General features: G+C 45.3%; 1 protein-coding gene across 3 annotated transcripts in view; it reads right to left on the bottom strand.

Moving 5' to 3' along the window:
- Positions 1-17,556, bottom strand: part of CACNA1E (calcium voltage-gated channel subunit alpha1 E) — a gene marked incomplete at its 5' end in the record, with an annotated part of 295,319 nt that overhangs the window by 251,113 nt on the left and 26,650 nt on the right. For all 3 annotated transcript variants that reach the window (XM_082675182.1, XM_082675183.1, XM_082675184.1), the window contains 2 exons: positions 15,668-15,807; positions 16,662-16,767. In XM_082675182.1, the coding sequence (XP_082531308.1) occupies positions 15,668-15,807; positions 16,662-16,767 (246 nt within the window). The remainder of the gene's footprint in view (positions 1-15,667; positions 15,808-16,661; positions 16,768-17,556) is intronic.

Below are 17,556 nucleotides of genomic sequence, written 5' to 3'. Positions count from 1 at the left end.
TGCTGACACCGGCTTCTAGTACAGGTGCCAACAGTAGCATTAGAGCAAAATGAAACCAAATTCCCAATGACCTTCCATCTCCTCCTGATTTAACTCTATCACTGACCCTCTTACTACTCACAGCTATGCTGCGTACACAGTAAGCACTTAATAAAAGGTGGGTAGACAGAGAGATGGAAAGCTGAATGGACAGAACAGATTTATTTGCAAACTCTCCTCCTGATCAAATGGTTTGAGCACAAATTAAAACTATCTGTATACAGATGCTATCTCTGTATCAGACTGACACTCCTTGAGAGCAGATATCTTATTACTTATCTTTTTCGTCCAAATACTTAGTAAAATGTTTTATACATGCGTAGGAAATATTGCTTGAATCAACAGGTATTACTAATAATCAGAAGAAAACATTTATTGTATACCACTATCTGTCCAACAATTTACATACATTTTCTTTTTTAACCTTCATATAGACAATGAAGAGGTCACTACCTGTCCTCCAAAATTGATGCTCACCTTTCCACAGTGTAGTGTTGTTGCTAGGAAGCAGCTGCCCAGTTAGAGATTAGATCTCCTAGTCTCCTTTGCACCTAGGTTGAGTCACGTGGCTGGTCCTTGCCAATGAGGTGTTAGTAGAAATCATGTGTGTCTCTTCTATGCCAATGAATGTAAAAAGTGACTGTGCCTTCTTCACACTCTTTCTGTTTCTACTGAGATGTAAACCATGAGAACCTGGAAGATGGCAGAGCCACCAGACAGGAGGAGACTGGGTCTCTAAATCACCAAGTGAGTGAAAGCCAAGAACACACGGACCTATTGAAGGAGACAGAGATAAATCTATTGTGCTAACCCACTGAAATATAGGGGGTTGTTTCTTAGAGCAAGTAGTGGTACTCAATCTAGCACATAAATCTTGCAACAGAGGTATTTTAGACTTAAAAAACAACAACAACAAGAATCCAATAGGCTAAATAACTTGCCCAAAGTCACATCCGAATGGCAAAACTGAAGTTCAAGTTCAGGTCTACCTAAACCTAAAGTCCTTAGTCTTTTCACTACGGTATGATTTGATGTTGGTAATGGTTGGGCACACATCTACGAAACAACCACTTCTCCCCACTAACAAGTGCAGGAGAGGCAACACCAGGCTAAGCTTCCTTATTCCTCCCTAAGCCTGGATTGATGGTAAGTACCATGAGGGAATGGACCATAACAGTCATATTACTGATATAGTCAGCATCCAATATAGTGCATGGCATTCAAATATTTACTTAATAAATAACGCATGATGGTTTGTCAGATGGATGAGTGGATGGATAGGTGCATAGGTGGATGGGTAGGTGGGTGGGTGGATGGATGGATGGGTGGGTGGATGGATAAGAGGATGGGTAGACAAGTATATGGATGGATGGATGGATGGATGGATGGGGAAGAAGTATTACTAGGAGAAATCTGGTGAAAAAAGGACTAACGATCTCTTTCCCCCCATCCCACATCCTCTTGCAGCAAGAACCAAGGATGCTGAGAGTCCTTATATATACCATTATACCTTCTTTCCCTCTTCAGTTCCCCACAAAGTCTCTCTCAGCCTTGCTATGAATCCATAAATTTTCATTGGTGAATTTCAGGGAACAGATTTAAAGAGCTAACACTGTGCTCCTTTATCAAGCAGTAATCAAATCAAGATCTACAGTCAACCTGAAAATCCTTGAGCAAAAAGACATTTTCTTTTAGGACAGTAATACAAGGTGTATATACACATAGGGTCAAGAAAAGACGGGCAAGCAACCCCCAAAAAAGACTTAACTATCCAAGTCACCTTGGATCAATGGTGAAAGACAAAGAACCCAAAGGCTAACTATGGAATACCTCATCTTGGATACAGATCTGGGTATCACTGGCCCAACTTACATCTTTCCCTTCTAGCCACTCCTAGAGGCTGAACCACCTGACCACACTGTGCTGAGCTGCCTTATGTACAGATACACGTACATATGTGTTCTACTCCAATCAAACCATTTCGTTCATGAGTGCACGCACTGGGTCTAACTTCCACTTCTACTTCCCCTCCATATCTATACCGCCAGACTGAATACAAGAAATTATAAGCCTGACCAAAATCGGGTGTTAGCTATAGGCAAGTAACCTCCCAACCAGAGACAAGAGCACTAGGCATACACTAGAGTTCAAGCTCTCAAAGCCCTCTCTGGGCCTCAGCCCCTTCGTCTGCAACAATGGGTCACACTGGGTCAGCCATTCTTACCCTTTCAAGTGTGAGGCTCCTTTTTTAATGGCAAGAGTCCAAGACCCACTTGACCCTCCCAGAGGAGTTATTTCGTTAATATAGCCCCATGACAACCCTGTCAGACAGATGTTATTATCCATCACCACCTCCCCTTTTTTATAGAGATGAAGACATTGAGACCTACAGAAGCTGGATCATCTGCCCACAACCACAGAGCTAGGAAACAGCAGATCAGAAACAGAGCCTACAGAGCCCAAACTGTTAACCGCTATGCTATACTGACTAAATGAGAAAAACAATGCCACCATTTCTTCAAGAATGCTTCTACATCTGTTTATATCTAATAAATGACAATGGCACCCACACACATTTTAGAAAAATGATCCTGTGGTACATATTTGCGGGAAACACTATTCAGGAAACAGCCAATGCTAGGTGCGGCCATGGAGCCTCACGCCCACGGCAATAATGCCAGGGGTCTCTTAAGGTGTATTCTTAAGGTATATTCCTGCTTTAACTTCCCACCTGTGGTCCTAAAATTTGAATTCCTGGGTGACTTCAAGGTGCTTAGCTTTAGCTTGGTTTCAGATCAGTCACAGCTGGGGGGGAGTTGAAGTACTCATGGAAATTTCTCCTCCTTTATTTTCAGTAGTAGCTGTTCAAACTTTGAGCTATCAGATTCCCAGTAGGGAGAACCCTTCTCATATATGGATTTGTTTGCTGGAGAAGAGGGGTTGAACGTCAGACTCCCTCTACAGACAGAGCCCTAAGAAGGCGTCTGTCAGAACTAGCAACACATACAGACACACACACACAAATACACCACCTTCTATGGCACGTGTCCTCAACTCACCCAGTCTTTTATTTTGAACCAGGGTGAAAAATGAAAACAGAGAAAGGTTAGGCAGAGTAAGAAGAGAACAAAGCCAAGAGCAGGGAGGAGGAAGCTGGCTGCACTCATGTGAAGAGAGGATGTGAATTTAAGTACTCAGTGGGAAAGCCTGGGGTAAGCAGTGAACACCTCCCATCGCTAGCACCAGAGCCCAGCTGTGAAGCCTCCATCCGGGTGACCTGTCTCTAAAACAGAGAACACAACACTTACTCAGAAAAGGAACCGGGAGGGAGGCCTCTATTTCCTTTTTCCAAATGAGAAGTGGGAAGAGGGTGAATTACAGAGCACTTTGAGCTCTCCCCAGAAGGGGCCCCTAAATCACAAAATGGTATATTTATCGTGGTTATTAACCAGAGTTCAACCTGGATCCAGATTCAGCATCATGATGTGTCATGGGCTTAGAAAGCAGGAAAGAGAAACATCCCATAAACAAGCATGTGGGCTGGCTTGATCTTTTGACTATTGTTCTATCAGAAAAACAAAAATCATAATAATCATACAGCAGTGTTCTCAGAAAAGCATTTTTAAAATAATTTCTCTGCTGAATATCAAAAATAGAAGCCCCCACACTCATCAATTCTTACCCATTATTTGAATCAGTAGGAGGTGCTCAGAGTGTGAACCCAGAAGACAGGACTATGTCTTTACTCTGGGCAGGGCTAACATTTTTAGCATAGGATGGGCTAGAGTATAAGGTCTAGAGACTGGGTTTTGGTACAGTTCCAACAGGTTAAACAAAATTATAGTTGAGGGCCAGTGTTGGAAGGAGGAGGCAAGAGGAGGGAGGGAGGGACTCTTCGAAAACATTAATTCTATCCTAATTCTGAGCAGACTTGGAATCATTCCGGGAAGTTCTATTTTCTCAGCGAACATCACCCATCCCCAGTCATTTTCTGCAGCTATGTCTACTTCTCTGCTTCAAACCAGTCAATGGCTTCCCACTGAAGACCCTTGGTGATACCAATGAGACCCTGAATGATGTGGCTCCTCCCCCTCTCCAACTCCCCTCAGGTTACTGTCACCTCAGACACTACGCGTTGGGCTCCACTGGCCCTTCTGTTTCCCAGAGCTGCCAGGCCCTCTCCCACCTCCAGCCCTTTACACCGGCCCTACCCTCCACCTAAACCCTCCTCGTCCCGCCCCCTTCCCTCTCGTCATCTTTTCCTAGCCAAAGGCTACTCCATCTCCAGGTTTCAACATTAACATCAACTTCTTGACCTCCTTCCCCTCAGATTAGGTTAGAGTCCCAATCTCAAACCCTCCTGGCACTGTTAACACTTCTCCTTTGCAGCACTTTATACACCACTGCAGTTCAATTTAATTTACTATCTGGCTTCTCTGCTAGACAGCAAGCTCTAAGACAATAGAAACTCTATCTCCATCCAGGGCTGTACCCCTTATAGTGAGCACGATGTTTGGAACATAAGAGGTCCTCAACTAATACTGGCTGCCTCTAGCCTTCCCTCTCCCTTGTCTTCTCCTGGCTCCTCCTATGTCTTTCCCCATGATTCAAAGTTTCAGATATGGGGGCTAGGGGTGCTTAGCTCTGAGTGGGCCAGGGCCAGGTGATACATCATTCTGGTTATCACTCCTCACCCACAGTTTTGATTAAGTCTCAACAGCAAAGATATCCCAAACCAGTTCTGTTTCAGCTGCAGCTCTCCATGGCCACTCATGTGGTCCTAGACTAAGAAACGACTCCTCAAGGACCCTCCTGGCCCTAGAGGGTTGATGGGGGAGGAGATGAGATGCATGGAACCGCCCACAGTGACGTAAATCATGAGACTTCACAGCAAATGTCATCTGAAGTGTGAAGCAGCCACACCTGTCACTCTGCCTCCCAGTCACTGTCCCAGAGTTTGAGGCCAGGGAGAAAAGCCATGACCTTGAGCTCCTCTCCTAACCATTCTGTCACCAAGGCCCAGGCTCCTGACAGAAGAGTGGCAGCCGAGACGGAAGGAAATGAAAGACAAGGGGAAGGACATCAGAACTCAGCCTTTCCTGTCAACTCTCCTCAGAGCGAGGATGAGAGTTCTGTGCACGATCCTTCTGATGGGACATTCCTCCTTGGGGGAAAAAGGGCATCCTCTTCAGCCTTCCTTTGTAGCACTCAGAGCCTTCTGACTTGTGTGTGTTTGTGTGAAGCGGGAGGCCAGAAGATGAAGACAAAGACACGGAATATTAAAAAAATAAAAGTAAGAATATGGAAAAATGTAATATTTTCATTGTTGATAAGGCTAAAAATGAAGGCCTTTGTTTCCGCTTTTACTTGGAATTTCTTTGCTGTTGTTGATAATAACCGTAGAAGGATTTGACTCGTTCTGATAAAATTAGATACTTCTAAGAGGAAATAAGATATATCTCACGTTCAGTCTGGAGTACTTCTGCCTTGAAGCAAAATGACAACTAATGGGAAATTTTAAATCAGCCACAGCCTTGGAATTTGCAGTAAGTTGCGGTGAAACTTGTCTTTGTAGTTGCAACTTTTATGGAGGTCAATGCCTATTCTGAATGAGCTACAGAACTACAGTATTTTGAATATTTTTAAACATCTTTTTCAAAAGGCACTCAAGGTGCTTTATGTGTATTTTAACATTTATCTTCAATATATCACTGACCTGGGCGGCAAAGTATTTCTGCTCACTGATTTCGTATTTTGCTTTATTGTCTTCCCAAGCACTTTTGCTGAGGCGGCTGTGCTGTACAGTAGACATCACACGGGCTTTAGAACTGCTGATAATATGATGAAAATGCCGATCCCTCCCCTTAGTAAGTGTTTGGCCCTGAGCACGTGACAGCCTCTTTGAGTTCTGAATTCCTCATCCGCAAATCGGAGATAATATTTGCCTTGATTTATGTTTCTATACTTAAAATGATATATGCAAGCGCTGACAATAGTGTATGAAGGCTTCCACATTTAAAATAAGACATGTGAGCTCCTGGTAAAATGCGAGCCATCATCACCAGTATCAGCATCGTCATTACTGTATTTGTTTGTCACAAGACCTGGTGAGGCAGCTCATGCAGGCGCTACCTTCATTTCATAAATGACGTTTCATGAGGAAAGCTGAGATGGTTTAGGTATCACCCAAGATCACACTGAGGTATCAGAAAGAGAATGCATATTAACGTCAGGACCAGGACTCAGGGCCCCTGAAATCATTTAGTCCACTAAACTAAACTCTGTTTCCATATAAGTTGCGTGTATATATGTATCTATATATATATACACACACACACACACACACATTTATATATATATATATATATATATACATACATATATATATATATTCCAGCCAACCAATTACAAAAATCATTTATTTCTTAACATCCCAGTTTAATGGCCTGAACACAATCAAGAAGCATCAGATTCTGACCGCTGGGGAGCATAGCGCATAGCTACAACCAAGTCCTGGATTTGGAGTTAACAAACCAGTATCCAAGTCCCCGCTCACCACGTTCCAGCTCTAAGACCCTGGACATGTGGCTTAGCCACTTGGGCCTCAGTTTTCTCTTCTGGGAAAAGTAATAAATACAGAAAGTGGGACAAATTTATCATTCCCCCAGGTCTAAAATTTGTTGGTTAAGTTTTAGTAACCTCAGACTTAAGCTTCCTTTATATGTTCTCCTTAAGCCCCACACACCCTCTTTTTCCTTTCAGCATCTGCACTGCTTCCTGTGTTAACCACTCTGCACTCCTCACACCTGCTATTTTCTGACTTCAGGGAATCATACATTGAATAGTACTGCTGCATTTCGCATTTCACACTGAACTGTGGACTATATTTACAGTACAGACAGAAGTGCACAAAAGCTCTATCCAAAGGAGGAAACGTGTATCACCCACAGAATGGAAATGTAAACACTCCCTTTAATTCTCAAGTCTCCCTTGTAAATTTAGAGAATGAACATTTATGCTATAGCCATCTCTGCTTTGCAATCCTGCCTTGGAATTTTCACCCCTGCTGCGCTCTTCCACACACAGTCATGCACATGCCTAAGATTGTATGCACTTAACAGCCTTCCAACGGCAGCTCCAGGCCCAGGGCGGTGGTCTGGCTTAGAAAGCATCTGGCCATCATTTCTTTCCCTTTGTTACCCTGAATGAATATAAAGCCAGAAAAATACTCTGAAACCAAACCACCCGGGGGGTCTGGACCTTCCTCCACTTGCTCTGGCTTTCCTTCCTCCTTGTTGACACCAAGATGAATTCAGGCCCCCACTCAGTTCTCTCCAGTTTGAGCTTCTATCAGTCAATGGAGGTGACAAGAAGCAATGTTTCAGGAAAGAGAAACCACCCCAACAGCAATGTCTTACACCCAGAACACAGTAAGTAGTCAATAAATACCTGCAGAATGAATCAACGATGACTCTCAATACAGAAAAAGGATAGAGTACATATGTAAGAAGAAATGATCTCCCACCCAAGGAGCAACCCCAGCTCAACTGCCTGTCACCTACTACCTGGGACTCTCATCTGGGGTCTCCCTGAAAGAACTGGGTTTATCATTAGCACAGAGTGAAGAAGAGACCTCCAAGCTCCACATTTTGCCTTCTGCCTACCTCTCCCCTGAATCCAAATTCCATATCCTAACTCTATCTTTTCCATCATGCACCCATCTGGAGGGAAATGGAATTAAAAGAGAACTAATGTTCTGACAAACGGAGATGCTGCAAGCAGCAGCTGTGTTCCCCCAAAGTGAAGCTAGAAATGAACGAGGAGCTTGTGAGGAGGTGGAGGTCTTTCAGACAAGCAGCCACCAACTCTGCTGGGAGAGAGCACTTGAGAAGCAGGCGGAGCTTAAGGACTAGCAAAGCACCCCCACAGCAGCATGAAGGTACAGAAGACCTGGTCTCCTTCTACTGACTCGGGTCTTCTGAGTAGCTCCCAGCCCCCCCATATCACCTCACTCAGCCTCAGTTTCCCCGTCTCTGAAAGGACAAGCTCCAATGTCTCCTCCCTCTACCCAGCCTTTCCCTGCTCCCCACCTTCCTGCTTCGCCCACTTAGAGCAGAGAGGATGAGTAAAAGCCAGGTCTGTAAAATCTCACCAGGCTCACTGGCACGGAGATGCTATATAAATACCAAGCGTTATCATACTATTACCACAGAGATTTAAATTGGGCTGGGGGCCCTGGGGCTGCGTTCGCAACACCTCCCGCACATTCTCAGCACTGGAGAGACGGTGCTGGAGAAGGAAAACTGTGCTTTCCTCGATCTTTAGCTGCTCGGGAAACTCGTGTATTAGGGCAGTCTCCTTACAGAAACCCTCTAAAAATACCTACCGATGTATATTTAGCTCCAGATACCGTCCTCCTACCAACAGGCTCTGCTTGTGCCACTGGTGAGAAGCTGGGGACATCCAATAGCAGCTCCCAGCTCTTCTGCAGCATCTCCTCGGGCTCTTCTCCTCCCCGTCCCCTTTTCCCTTCATCCTTCTTTTCCCTGCTGGGTGATGCACCTCCTCCCAAACTGCAACTAAGGGGATAGCTATGGCTTCCCTCTCCTTTCCATGCCCTTTGCTCAGCGTTAATTCCAGGATGACAAAGACCTGTGCAGCATCCAGCACTGAGTTAGAACTAATCATTCCACCCCTGCTCAATGCCTTCAGGGGCTCCCCACTGCCTTCTGGCTACGGTACAAGCTCCTCCTCACGGCCTCGGCTGGCCCCTGCTGACCTCTCTGCGAGCATCGCTCACTGTTCCACTGGCCAACTCTCCAGAAGCATCCTGCATGCTCTCTCTCAGCTTCAAGGATTTGTATGTAGCATTCTTTCTCCCAGAAAAGCTCTTCTCCTTCCTTGTCTAAGTCCTAACAGCCTACCCCTCACATCCCAGTTTCAATGTTACTTCCTCCAGGAAGTTTGCCCCAGTCCCCAGAACTAGGTTGGATGCCCTTCTTCTGGGTTTTCATGACATGCGGCCTCCTGGTGGGGACACTCAGCCCTGCCCCACCCACATCTAGCACAGTGCCTGGTACATTGTGTGTCGTCAACAATGTCCCTTGAAGGACTTGAAGGAAGACAATGTCCCTTCAAGGACTTGAAGGAAGACAGAGGGACAGGTGATCACCTGGGCCCTGGGGTGATGGTCTTGGTAGAGGAAGGAGGCAAAGCCCCAGGCTCAGATACACTTGCCCACTCTTCAGAGTTTGTACCCATGTTCTTGCAGTTAAGAAAATAGTCAAAACAGGTCAGCTCCGCCAGAAAAGCTGGCAAAACTGATAGTAAAGCATGTTCTGAACAATAGGTATAGATATAGATAAAGATATAGATATAGATACAGATATAGATAGAAATGTAGTCTTTGCAATATAGCTCAATAGATGGAAGCTTTCATTACATGGCAAATGCCAGGTGAGGCATTCTTCTGCTTCTTTCTCCATACGCCCGCCCCCAACCCACAGCCACCTCTAGGAAGTTGGGTCTTCAATATTCAGCCCTGACCCCAACCCTGCACCCATCACCCAGGAAACAATTCCCAAAAGGTAACACTGCGAACCTAGTAAATAGGCCCAAATGATATGAAGCCCAATATTTTACTCACCTAGAGGCTGAGTTCCCAGCTTTCATTTCTCTAATAAAGTGATCAGGATGTGAGCAGCCAGGCTGAGTCATAGCTACATGAGAGAGATGTAGGTACTGCCTGGCTCAGCCGGACCAAGAGGCAGGACTGGGAATAGGCAACCCCTCCACACTGCCAGCCCCAGGCTGCCCCCAGCACTCTCCTTTGGATCCTATCGGTGACAAGACAATCTGGGATGGAACAAGTGATTCCATTCTACTAGCATTTATTAAGTACCTACTCTGACCAGGCACAGACATGAATAGGGTTCAAAGACACAGTCCTGGCCCTCACTTCCCTGTTCCTACCCATGGGTTAGCAGTACCTTTGAGTTCTCATCCTCCGCTATCATTGTCCATCTATTCCAGGGACTATGACTTATTATTATTTTATTTATTTATTTATTTTGCGGTACGCGGGCCTCTCACTGCTGTGGCCTCTCTCGTTGCGGAGCACAGGCTCCAGACGCGCAGGCTCAGCGGCCATGGCTCACGGGCCCAGCCGCTCCGCGGCATGTGGGATCCTCCCGGACCGGGGCACGAACCCGTGTCCCCTGCATCGGCAGGCAGACTCTCAACCACTGCGCCACCAGGGAAGCCCTATGACTTATTATTAAGACTAATATATAATAACGACTTCGAGTAATTTAGAATTCTCCAGGTGGCCTAACAAATGGTTAGAAATAGCATCTCTTGAATTGTTACCAGTACAAGAGAGATTCCAAGTTATGTAAGGTAAGAATTTGTTAAAAGAATAGCAAATTCCACTGTCTTTTAGAAGAAATGAGAACACATTAACCTTGCTGTTTCTCAGTCCCAGAATTTGCTTGAGTATTCAACAATACACGTTTTGTTGAATAAATGAAGGGATGGATGGGTGAATGAATGAATGAACAAGCCAATTAATGAAACAAGCTGGAACTTCGGGTTCAGTTTTTATGTATTAAACCATGAGAGTTAAGTAACGTGCTTTCTTAACCACAGAGCAGGGAGTTGGTTGTATTCCAAGCCCACAGAGAGATGTCTTAGGATGGACACATGGGGCTCTGGTCCTCTTCAAGGTGAAGCCTCAGCTCTGGGTCAGGGACATCTGCCTGATTATGCCACTTCCTGAGCCCATTCCACATTGCTTCAAGGGGACCAAAGGAACATGCAATCACAGAGCTACAGAACCACAGAGCCTGTGAGCTTGTGAGGTCACTAATGGTGTGGGGAAATGAGCATTGAAGAAGGAACTTGGATCCAGAAGATACAGGCTCAAGTCCCAGCTCTAGTACCTCCTAGTATATCACATACCTTCTCTAAACCTCGGTTTCTTCATCTATAAAACAGGGATAACGAGATCCCATTTTGGGGATTATGAGGATTAGATGAATAATGTACATAAATTAAGCTTCTGAACCATGGAACTCCCTCAGCTTACAGACCTAAGGATTCTAAAGGTTAGAAGGTCGAGAGTACAGGCAGAATGTGGTGGCCCAGGTCTCCCAATCTCTGAGCCAAAGGCAGTGATGGAAGGTCTCTGGCTGAGCCAGCTGTCTGGCACCTCAGGCCCCCACCCCTCCACCTCCCATCACACACTGAGAGCTGAGAAGTTGTACAGCCTCAGCCTGAGGCGGTGTCCTGCTCTAGTACCTGTCACTCCTCCTGTGCGCCGGTGGCGGATGTGAGGTGACACCTGGAGCTGAGGTAAGAAGTCAGAGCAGCCAGCACGGGCTGCTGCAGGGGCAGGTGTCAGGAAGCCTAAAGGAGGGGTTGCACCGGGCAGAGGTAAAACACCAGGCTTGGGTCAAAGGGCACAGTTCCAACTCCTGTATCTGCTGTCAAGGAGCTGGTCGTCTTGGGCTGAGCACTTAACCTCTCTGAGTACTGGATGACTCCTATCTAAAGCCTGATCTGCCTGCTTCCCTGGGCTGGTATTACAACATATTCACTGCATCTAAGACCCCAGCAGTTGTAAGATGCCCCGTGGTTTTATTTACTACTATGAAAGACAAATGCTGTCAATTAAACTATATCATGCCATTATTGTAGGACACGGGCTGATTTTAGAGATGCTCCAGCAGGAGAAATATGCATTTTAGAAGCCATGCAATGTGGTAGATGAAAGCATCGTGTGAACAGAAGACAACATCTGATTACCCATTCCTGCGGGGTAGAACTGCAACCCTGAGCTCGGATCTCAAGAGTGCCAAGCCCTCTCCCTGGAGAGAAAGAATGAGTAGGTGCAGGAAGAACAGGGGCAAAGTCCTATTGGTTCAGAAGGACAGCAGTCACCTTTCAGCAAAGTTTGAAGAGCCACTAAGCATGGGAGATGCCCGGGCTGGGGGGAGAGAGAGCAGAGAGAACAAGTGACTTGGCCAAGGGCTCAGCACCTGCGCGCACTCGTGTGCACCCCACACACGCAGGTGAGGACACAGAGGGCCTTCTTGGCCATGCTGACAAAGGACTCTGCAAATCTGCCCCTTCAACCACCTGGCAACCCTCATTTGAAGGCAGTGCTTATGGCTCCCACCAGCCTTCTCTCGTCCCATCAAATGGCTGGCCCATTTCCTCTACCTTCCCTCACCCATCCTAGTTCCCAGGCCCCACCCCAGAAAGGCAGATTCTCCTTTAGAAGTACTTCAACCTATCAAATGTCTCTTAAAATGTGACATCCAAAAGATGTACATTGAGCATCTTTAATAATTATTTATAATAGCCAAAACCAGAAAGCAACCTAAGTCTCAGATAAGTGCAAACATGGAGAAGTAAGCTGAGTACATCTATTTAACAAACTGCTGATCAGTCCTTACAGATTTTTACCAAAATATGGAGTAATATGTACTACGCCCATACTATACTGAGAAAAGGTAGCGCAATTACAGGCATTGAAAGGAGAGCTTAGCATTAAAGGGGATGGAAGGAAAGACCACAAAATAATCAGGAATTTTTCTTAATCAGTGACTGTTTTTTTTCTTTTGATTTTTCTGTATTTTCCAAATTTTCCTTAATGAACATAGAATAGTTTAAAATAAAAATAAATAGACTAGACGAGAAATTTCAAATGGCCTCTGACACGTATAGGCCTCAATGAGACCAAGAATTCACGCAATTATAGCATATAATCCATATACATTACAGTCCTCTTCTTTTAGACAGAATCATATTTCTAAAATGACTCAGACTCATTCAGGCCTTTTACTGTACACATCTTCCTTGACTTACAATGAGGTTACACCCTGATAAACCCATCATAAGCTGAAAACACAGTTAATACACCTAACCTAGTGAACATCACAGCTGAGCCGAGTTACCTTCAACGTTCTTAGAACACCTGCATTAGCCTACGGTTAGGCAAAATCACCTAACACAAAGCTTATTTTTTAATGAAGTGTTGAATATCTCATGTTATCTATTGAATACTATACTGAAAGTGAAAAACGCAATGGTTGTATGGGTACACGATGGTTGTCAGTGTATCGGTTGTTTATCCTCGTGACCTCAGGGCTGACTGGGAGCTGTAGTTGCTGCTGCTTAGCACCACAAGAGAGTATCATACTGCCTATCGCTAGCCCAGGAAGAGATCAAAATTCAAAATTCGGAGTACAGTTTCCACTGAATGCGCATTGCTTTCACATCATCGGAAAGTCAAAACATCATACGTCAAACCATCCTAAGTTGGGGATTACCTGTAGAGTATATATTATTTATTTTAGGGACATTTAAAACATCACCCAGTTATTAGCAAAAGTCAAAAGATAACAATTGTCGGTGATGATGTGGAGAAAAAGGAACCCTTGCGCGTTGTTGGGGGAATCGTAAATTGGCGCAGCCACTATGGAAAACTGTATGGAACTTCCTCAAAAGAATTAAACATAGAACTACCATATAATCCAGGAATTTCACTTCTGGATATATATCCAAGACAATGAAATCATTATCTTGAAGAGATATCTACAATCCCATGTCCCTTGCAGCATTAGTCACAATAGCCAGATATGGACACAACCTAAATTTCCATCGATGAGTGAATGGATAAAGAAACCGTGATACAGGTACACACACACACAGAGGAATATTATTCAGCCTTTGAAAAGAAGTAAATCCTGCCCTTTGCAACATGGATGAACATGAAGGATATTATGTGAAGTGAAATAGAGAAAGACAAATGCTGCCTGATCTCAATTCTATGTGAGGTCTAATTTTTTTAAAAGCTGAAGTCATAGTAACAGAGGAAGGAATGGTGGTTACCGGGGGCTGGGAGTAGGGGAAAAGGGAAGATACTGATCAAAGGGTACAAACTTTCAGCTACAGATGAATAAGTTCTGGAGAACTAGTATTCACCATGGTGACTATAGTAAATAATAATGTATAACATCCTTGAAATTTGCTAAAAGTGTAGACGTCAAGTGTTCTCACCACCAAAATACAACAAAAAAAGTAACTATGAGAGGTGACGGATATATTAATTAGCTCGATGGCAGTAATCATTTTACAATGTATACATATATCAAATCATCACATTGTACACCTTAAATATATACAATTTTTATTTTTCAATCATACTTCAGTTAAGGTGGGGAGAAAACCCCACAAAACATCATCCAGGTGTACTGCAGTCTTGGACCATGTACTTCTGAAACACTATGCAGAAGGTGTATCTTTATACACTAAATCACATTTTAAATGCAGTCGTAGAATCTTCTTTTAGAAAAATAACCTTCAGAAAATCCTTTTGTAAGGAAACAGACGTTTTTGAACATAAAGAGTCATCTCCGTCTACTTATCTGTTCCCTATATTAAAGGGTTCGATGCTCGGGAGCTTCCATTTATACATTCTAGTCAATTGCCCCTTCAACTTTTTCCCCTTCACTTAATCACAGTTGACATGAAGGTTAAGCATATGAGGATTATGTCTACTGCAGAAGACATAATGAAGAGATGCAAATAGTCTCAAACTCACTCTTGTCAGATTTTACCTACGCCCACTCCTCTGGCTCTTCCCTGGGTGTGGGGTGGGGGGTGAAGGTCCTCTTTGCTCCCCTCTGCCTTTGGTCAATCATAATGGTAGCTCCTATCTCCCCACTCCTCACTTTTCTACTCCACTCTCATCTTGTCCTCACGGGTTTGAACAACTGGGCAGCCGGGTAAGGGAATTTCCACGCCACACCCCTTGCTGCCACACCCACACAGGACCCACCTGGCCTGGACTACTCCCCTCCCCTGCAGGTACCAAGAGCAACCTGATACAAAGACACACAAGAAGCCACAGAAGCCCAGGGAGGCAATGCCCATCATCACCAGTCCCAAGGCCCATCGCATAGGCTGCCAACAGCGCTGGATCAACCCCAGTATAGGTATACGATATTCATTTACAAAAGAATGACTATCGGATATTTAACTAAATGTACTGCCATCATATATGCTGCTTATGACACAACGCAGTATTACTATGTTAATTTCCAAAGGGATGCGTTGTCAGACATTTTCGTGTGATTCAGTTTTACACCTCCTCGTATAATAAATATGTATAAATCTGTAAATCATAAAGAATTCTGTTGTCAGGACACGAGTCTCAATTATCAGTTCAAAAAATATACTTCGAGTCTTTTCCAACCTCCAGAAGAAAACTGCACCTAATGGCATCTTCTGGCCCATTTTGGGTGGGGGGGTGCCGCTTGCTGTAGTGAAAAGACTCACTTGGAAACGTCTCTGCATCCCTAGCCAAACACAGAATGGGAAACCAGAAGCAGCAGCGGCCAGACCTTGGGGTCCATGGCCTCTGCCGAATGCCACGTGCGTCTCCAGAGTCCTCGCACCCCCCTGCAGGTGGCTCATCTATGGCTCAGCCCCGTGGGAATCTCACCCTTGAACCTCTTCCTCCACCGAATTCTGCCTTCCCACCCCCAGGTTCCTCGCACCAGCCGCTTCTTCCCCCCACAGGCCCCTCCACACACAAAGATGAGACAGGAAGAGGACTCACCCACTGAGGACCACGATGAAATCCATGACATTCCAGCCATTGCGGAGGTACGAGCCCTTATGGAAGATGAACCCCAGGGCTACGATTTTGATCCCAGCTTCAAAGCAAAAGATCCCGATGAAATACGGTTCTGTCTTCTCCTGTGGGATGAAGAACAGAGGTGCTGGTGAGAGGAGGACTGTGCTTCGTGAGACACAGGCCAAGGCACCCCCTGGCTAGCTATCCTCTCTGCTCTGACATTTCCTCTCTCCTACAGGACACCTGGACGTCTGCACTGAGCCAGCCCCATGTACAGGTGAGGGTGCTGCGGGACTCACGGAGAGCACAAGAGCAAGGGAAGCCAGCTGCAGAAATGGATGGACGTGGGTCTCATGCCCAGGACCGGCCATCCTCCCACGACAATGGCCAAGGGTGCTGGCTTTGCCTTGAAGGGGTCAGCTTTCCCACTGCTGGCCTTCACTTACGTTGGAAGCTTAGGAGTTCTTTCTCATCCATGGGTTATCAGGCTGGAGCCACCTACCCGTACCTTTGGATTTTAGGCATTTTGTTTGCCCTCTTTAGAGGGAATACTTTAGACACATGGATGATTTCTTTATAGAGAACACGGACAAACGTTTAGGAAGTTCGGAACAGTGAAGGCACATAGGCTTTGAGCATCCTTCATGCTCTCTCCTTTACTCTCCCTCTTCCTCTCACTCCCAAAGTCCCTCAGAAAGAGGAGAGAAGTGTGTGTGGACCCCGTGTCCTCCCTTTCTCCTTGCCTGGCTTCCATGCAGTGTATACACAGAACTTCCTGGGAGCAGGAATTTAAAAGGTCAGTCCTCTTGTCTTCATGTATCCCAACGGGACTTGTTACCAACTTGTCCCTCGGCAAAGAACAAACTCACAGAACTGTACAGAAGGGAAGGGAGCCAGGTGAAGAAGCAAAGGAGAAGGGACCCAGGCAAGAGGAAGAACACGGGGAAAGAAAGATGAGAAGGAAGGAGGCACCTACCAGTCTGCGGGACATTGGGGTCTTGTCATCCTCAGGAAGATGCTGCTCCAGGGCCAAGACGATGCAGTTGGCAATGATGGTGGCCAAGATCATGTACTCAAACGGCGTGGGAAAGCAGGAGTTAAGAAACAGATTCACCGAAGAGAGCGGGACACAGCCTCCAAGATGGCTGTGTACATCAATACACAAACTTTATCAACCCACACGGTGCGCAGTCTGCATGACTGATGTGAGCAAACAGGCAGGTAGGACAGTGGAGGGTCCTCAGCATGTGGAACTGTAACCATTTCTGATTAGGCTCTGAACACAAAGTATCTTCTCAAGAAAAGAAAGAGTGTAGCCAATAAATAATATATTAGACATACGGTAGACACTCCAGATACTTAGTGAATTCAGTGACATATCCAGGAATTAACCAGGACTAAAAAGGGAAGTGGGACGAAGGGAGGAAGAAACACTGATGCTGTTGCAGGCTCCCCGTTCTTCTCAGTCTTCAAACCACTGGACTGTATAATGATGCTTCAGCAAGGATCCAGCTGTGGCTGTTCGTTGCTGCCTCGGGGAATCACATCGGTAGTGCCCTCTTCTAGAACCTCTGCTCAAATGAATAGAAGAAGAGCCCTTGGAAAAGGAACAATTCTCTCCACGAGCTCCCTTTTCTTTTAATACCCAATTCAGGAAAATCTATAATGGGGCCAGGAGAAACTGGCTTTGTCCCACCTTACTTTCTCCTAAGCGTCTACATCTATAAGAAACAGACAGACAAATCATTAGTCTGCATTCAGGGCAGCAAAGTCGGGGCCTCTAGGAATCAAACTACAAAAGAATGGATAATGAATTCAGGCTTCGTTTTCTGTTGCATTTTTCTGAAGACAGGTGAGTGGGCTCCCTGCGA

This window comes from Grampus griseus (genome assembly GCF_964374135.1).
Source record: "Grampus griseus genome assembly, chromosome: 1".
Classification (NCBI taxonomy): Eukaryota; Metazoa; Chordata; class Mammalia; order Artiodactyla; family Delphinidae; genus Grampus; species Grampus griseus.
The sequence above is the reverse complement of the archived record's forward strand: the minus strand, read 5'-3'. Positions and strand labels throughout refer to the sequence as shown.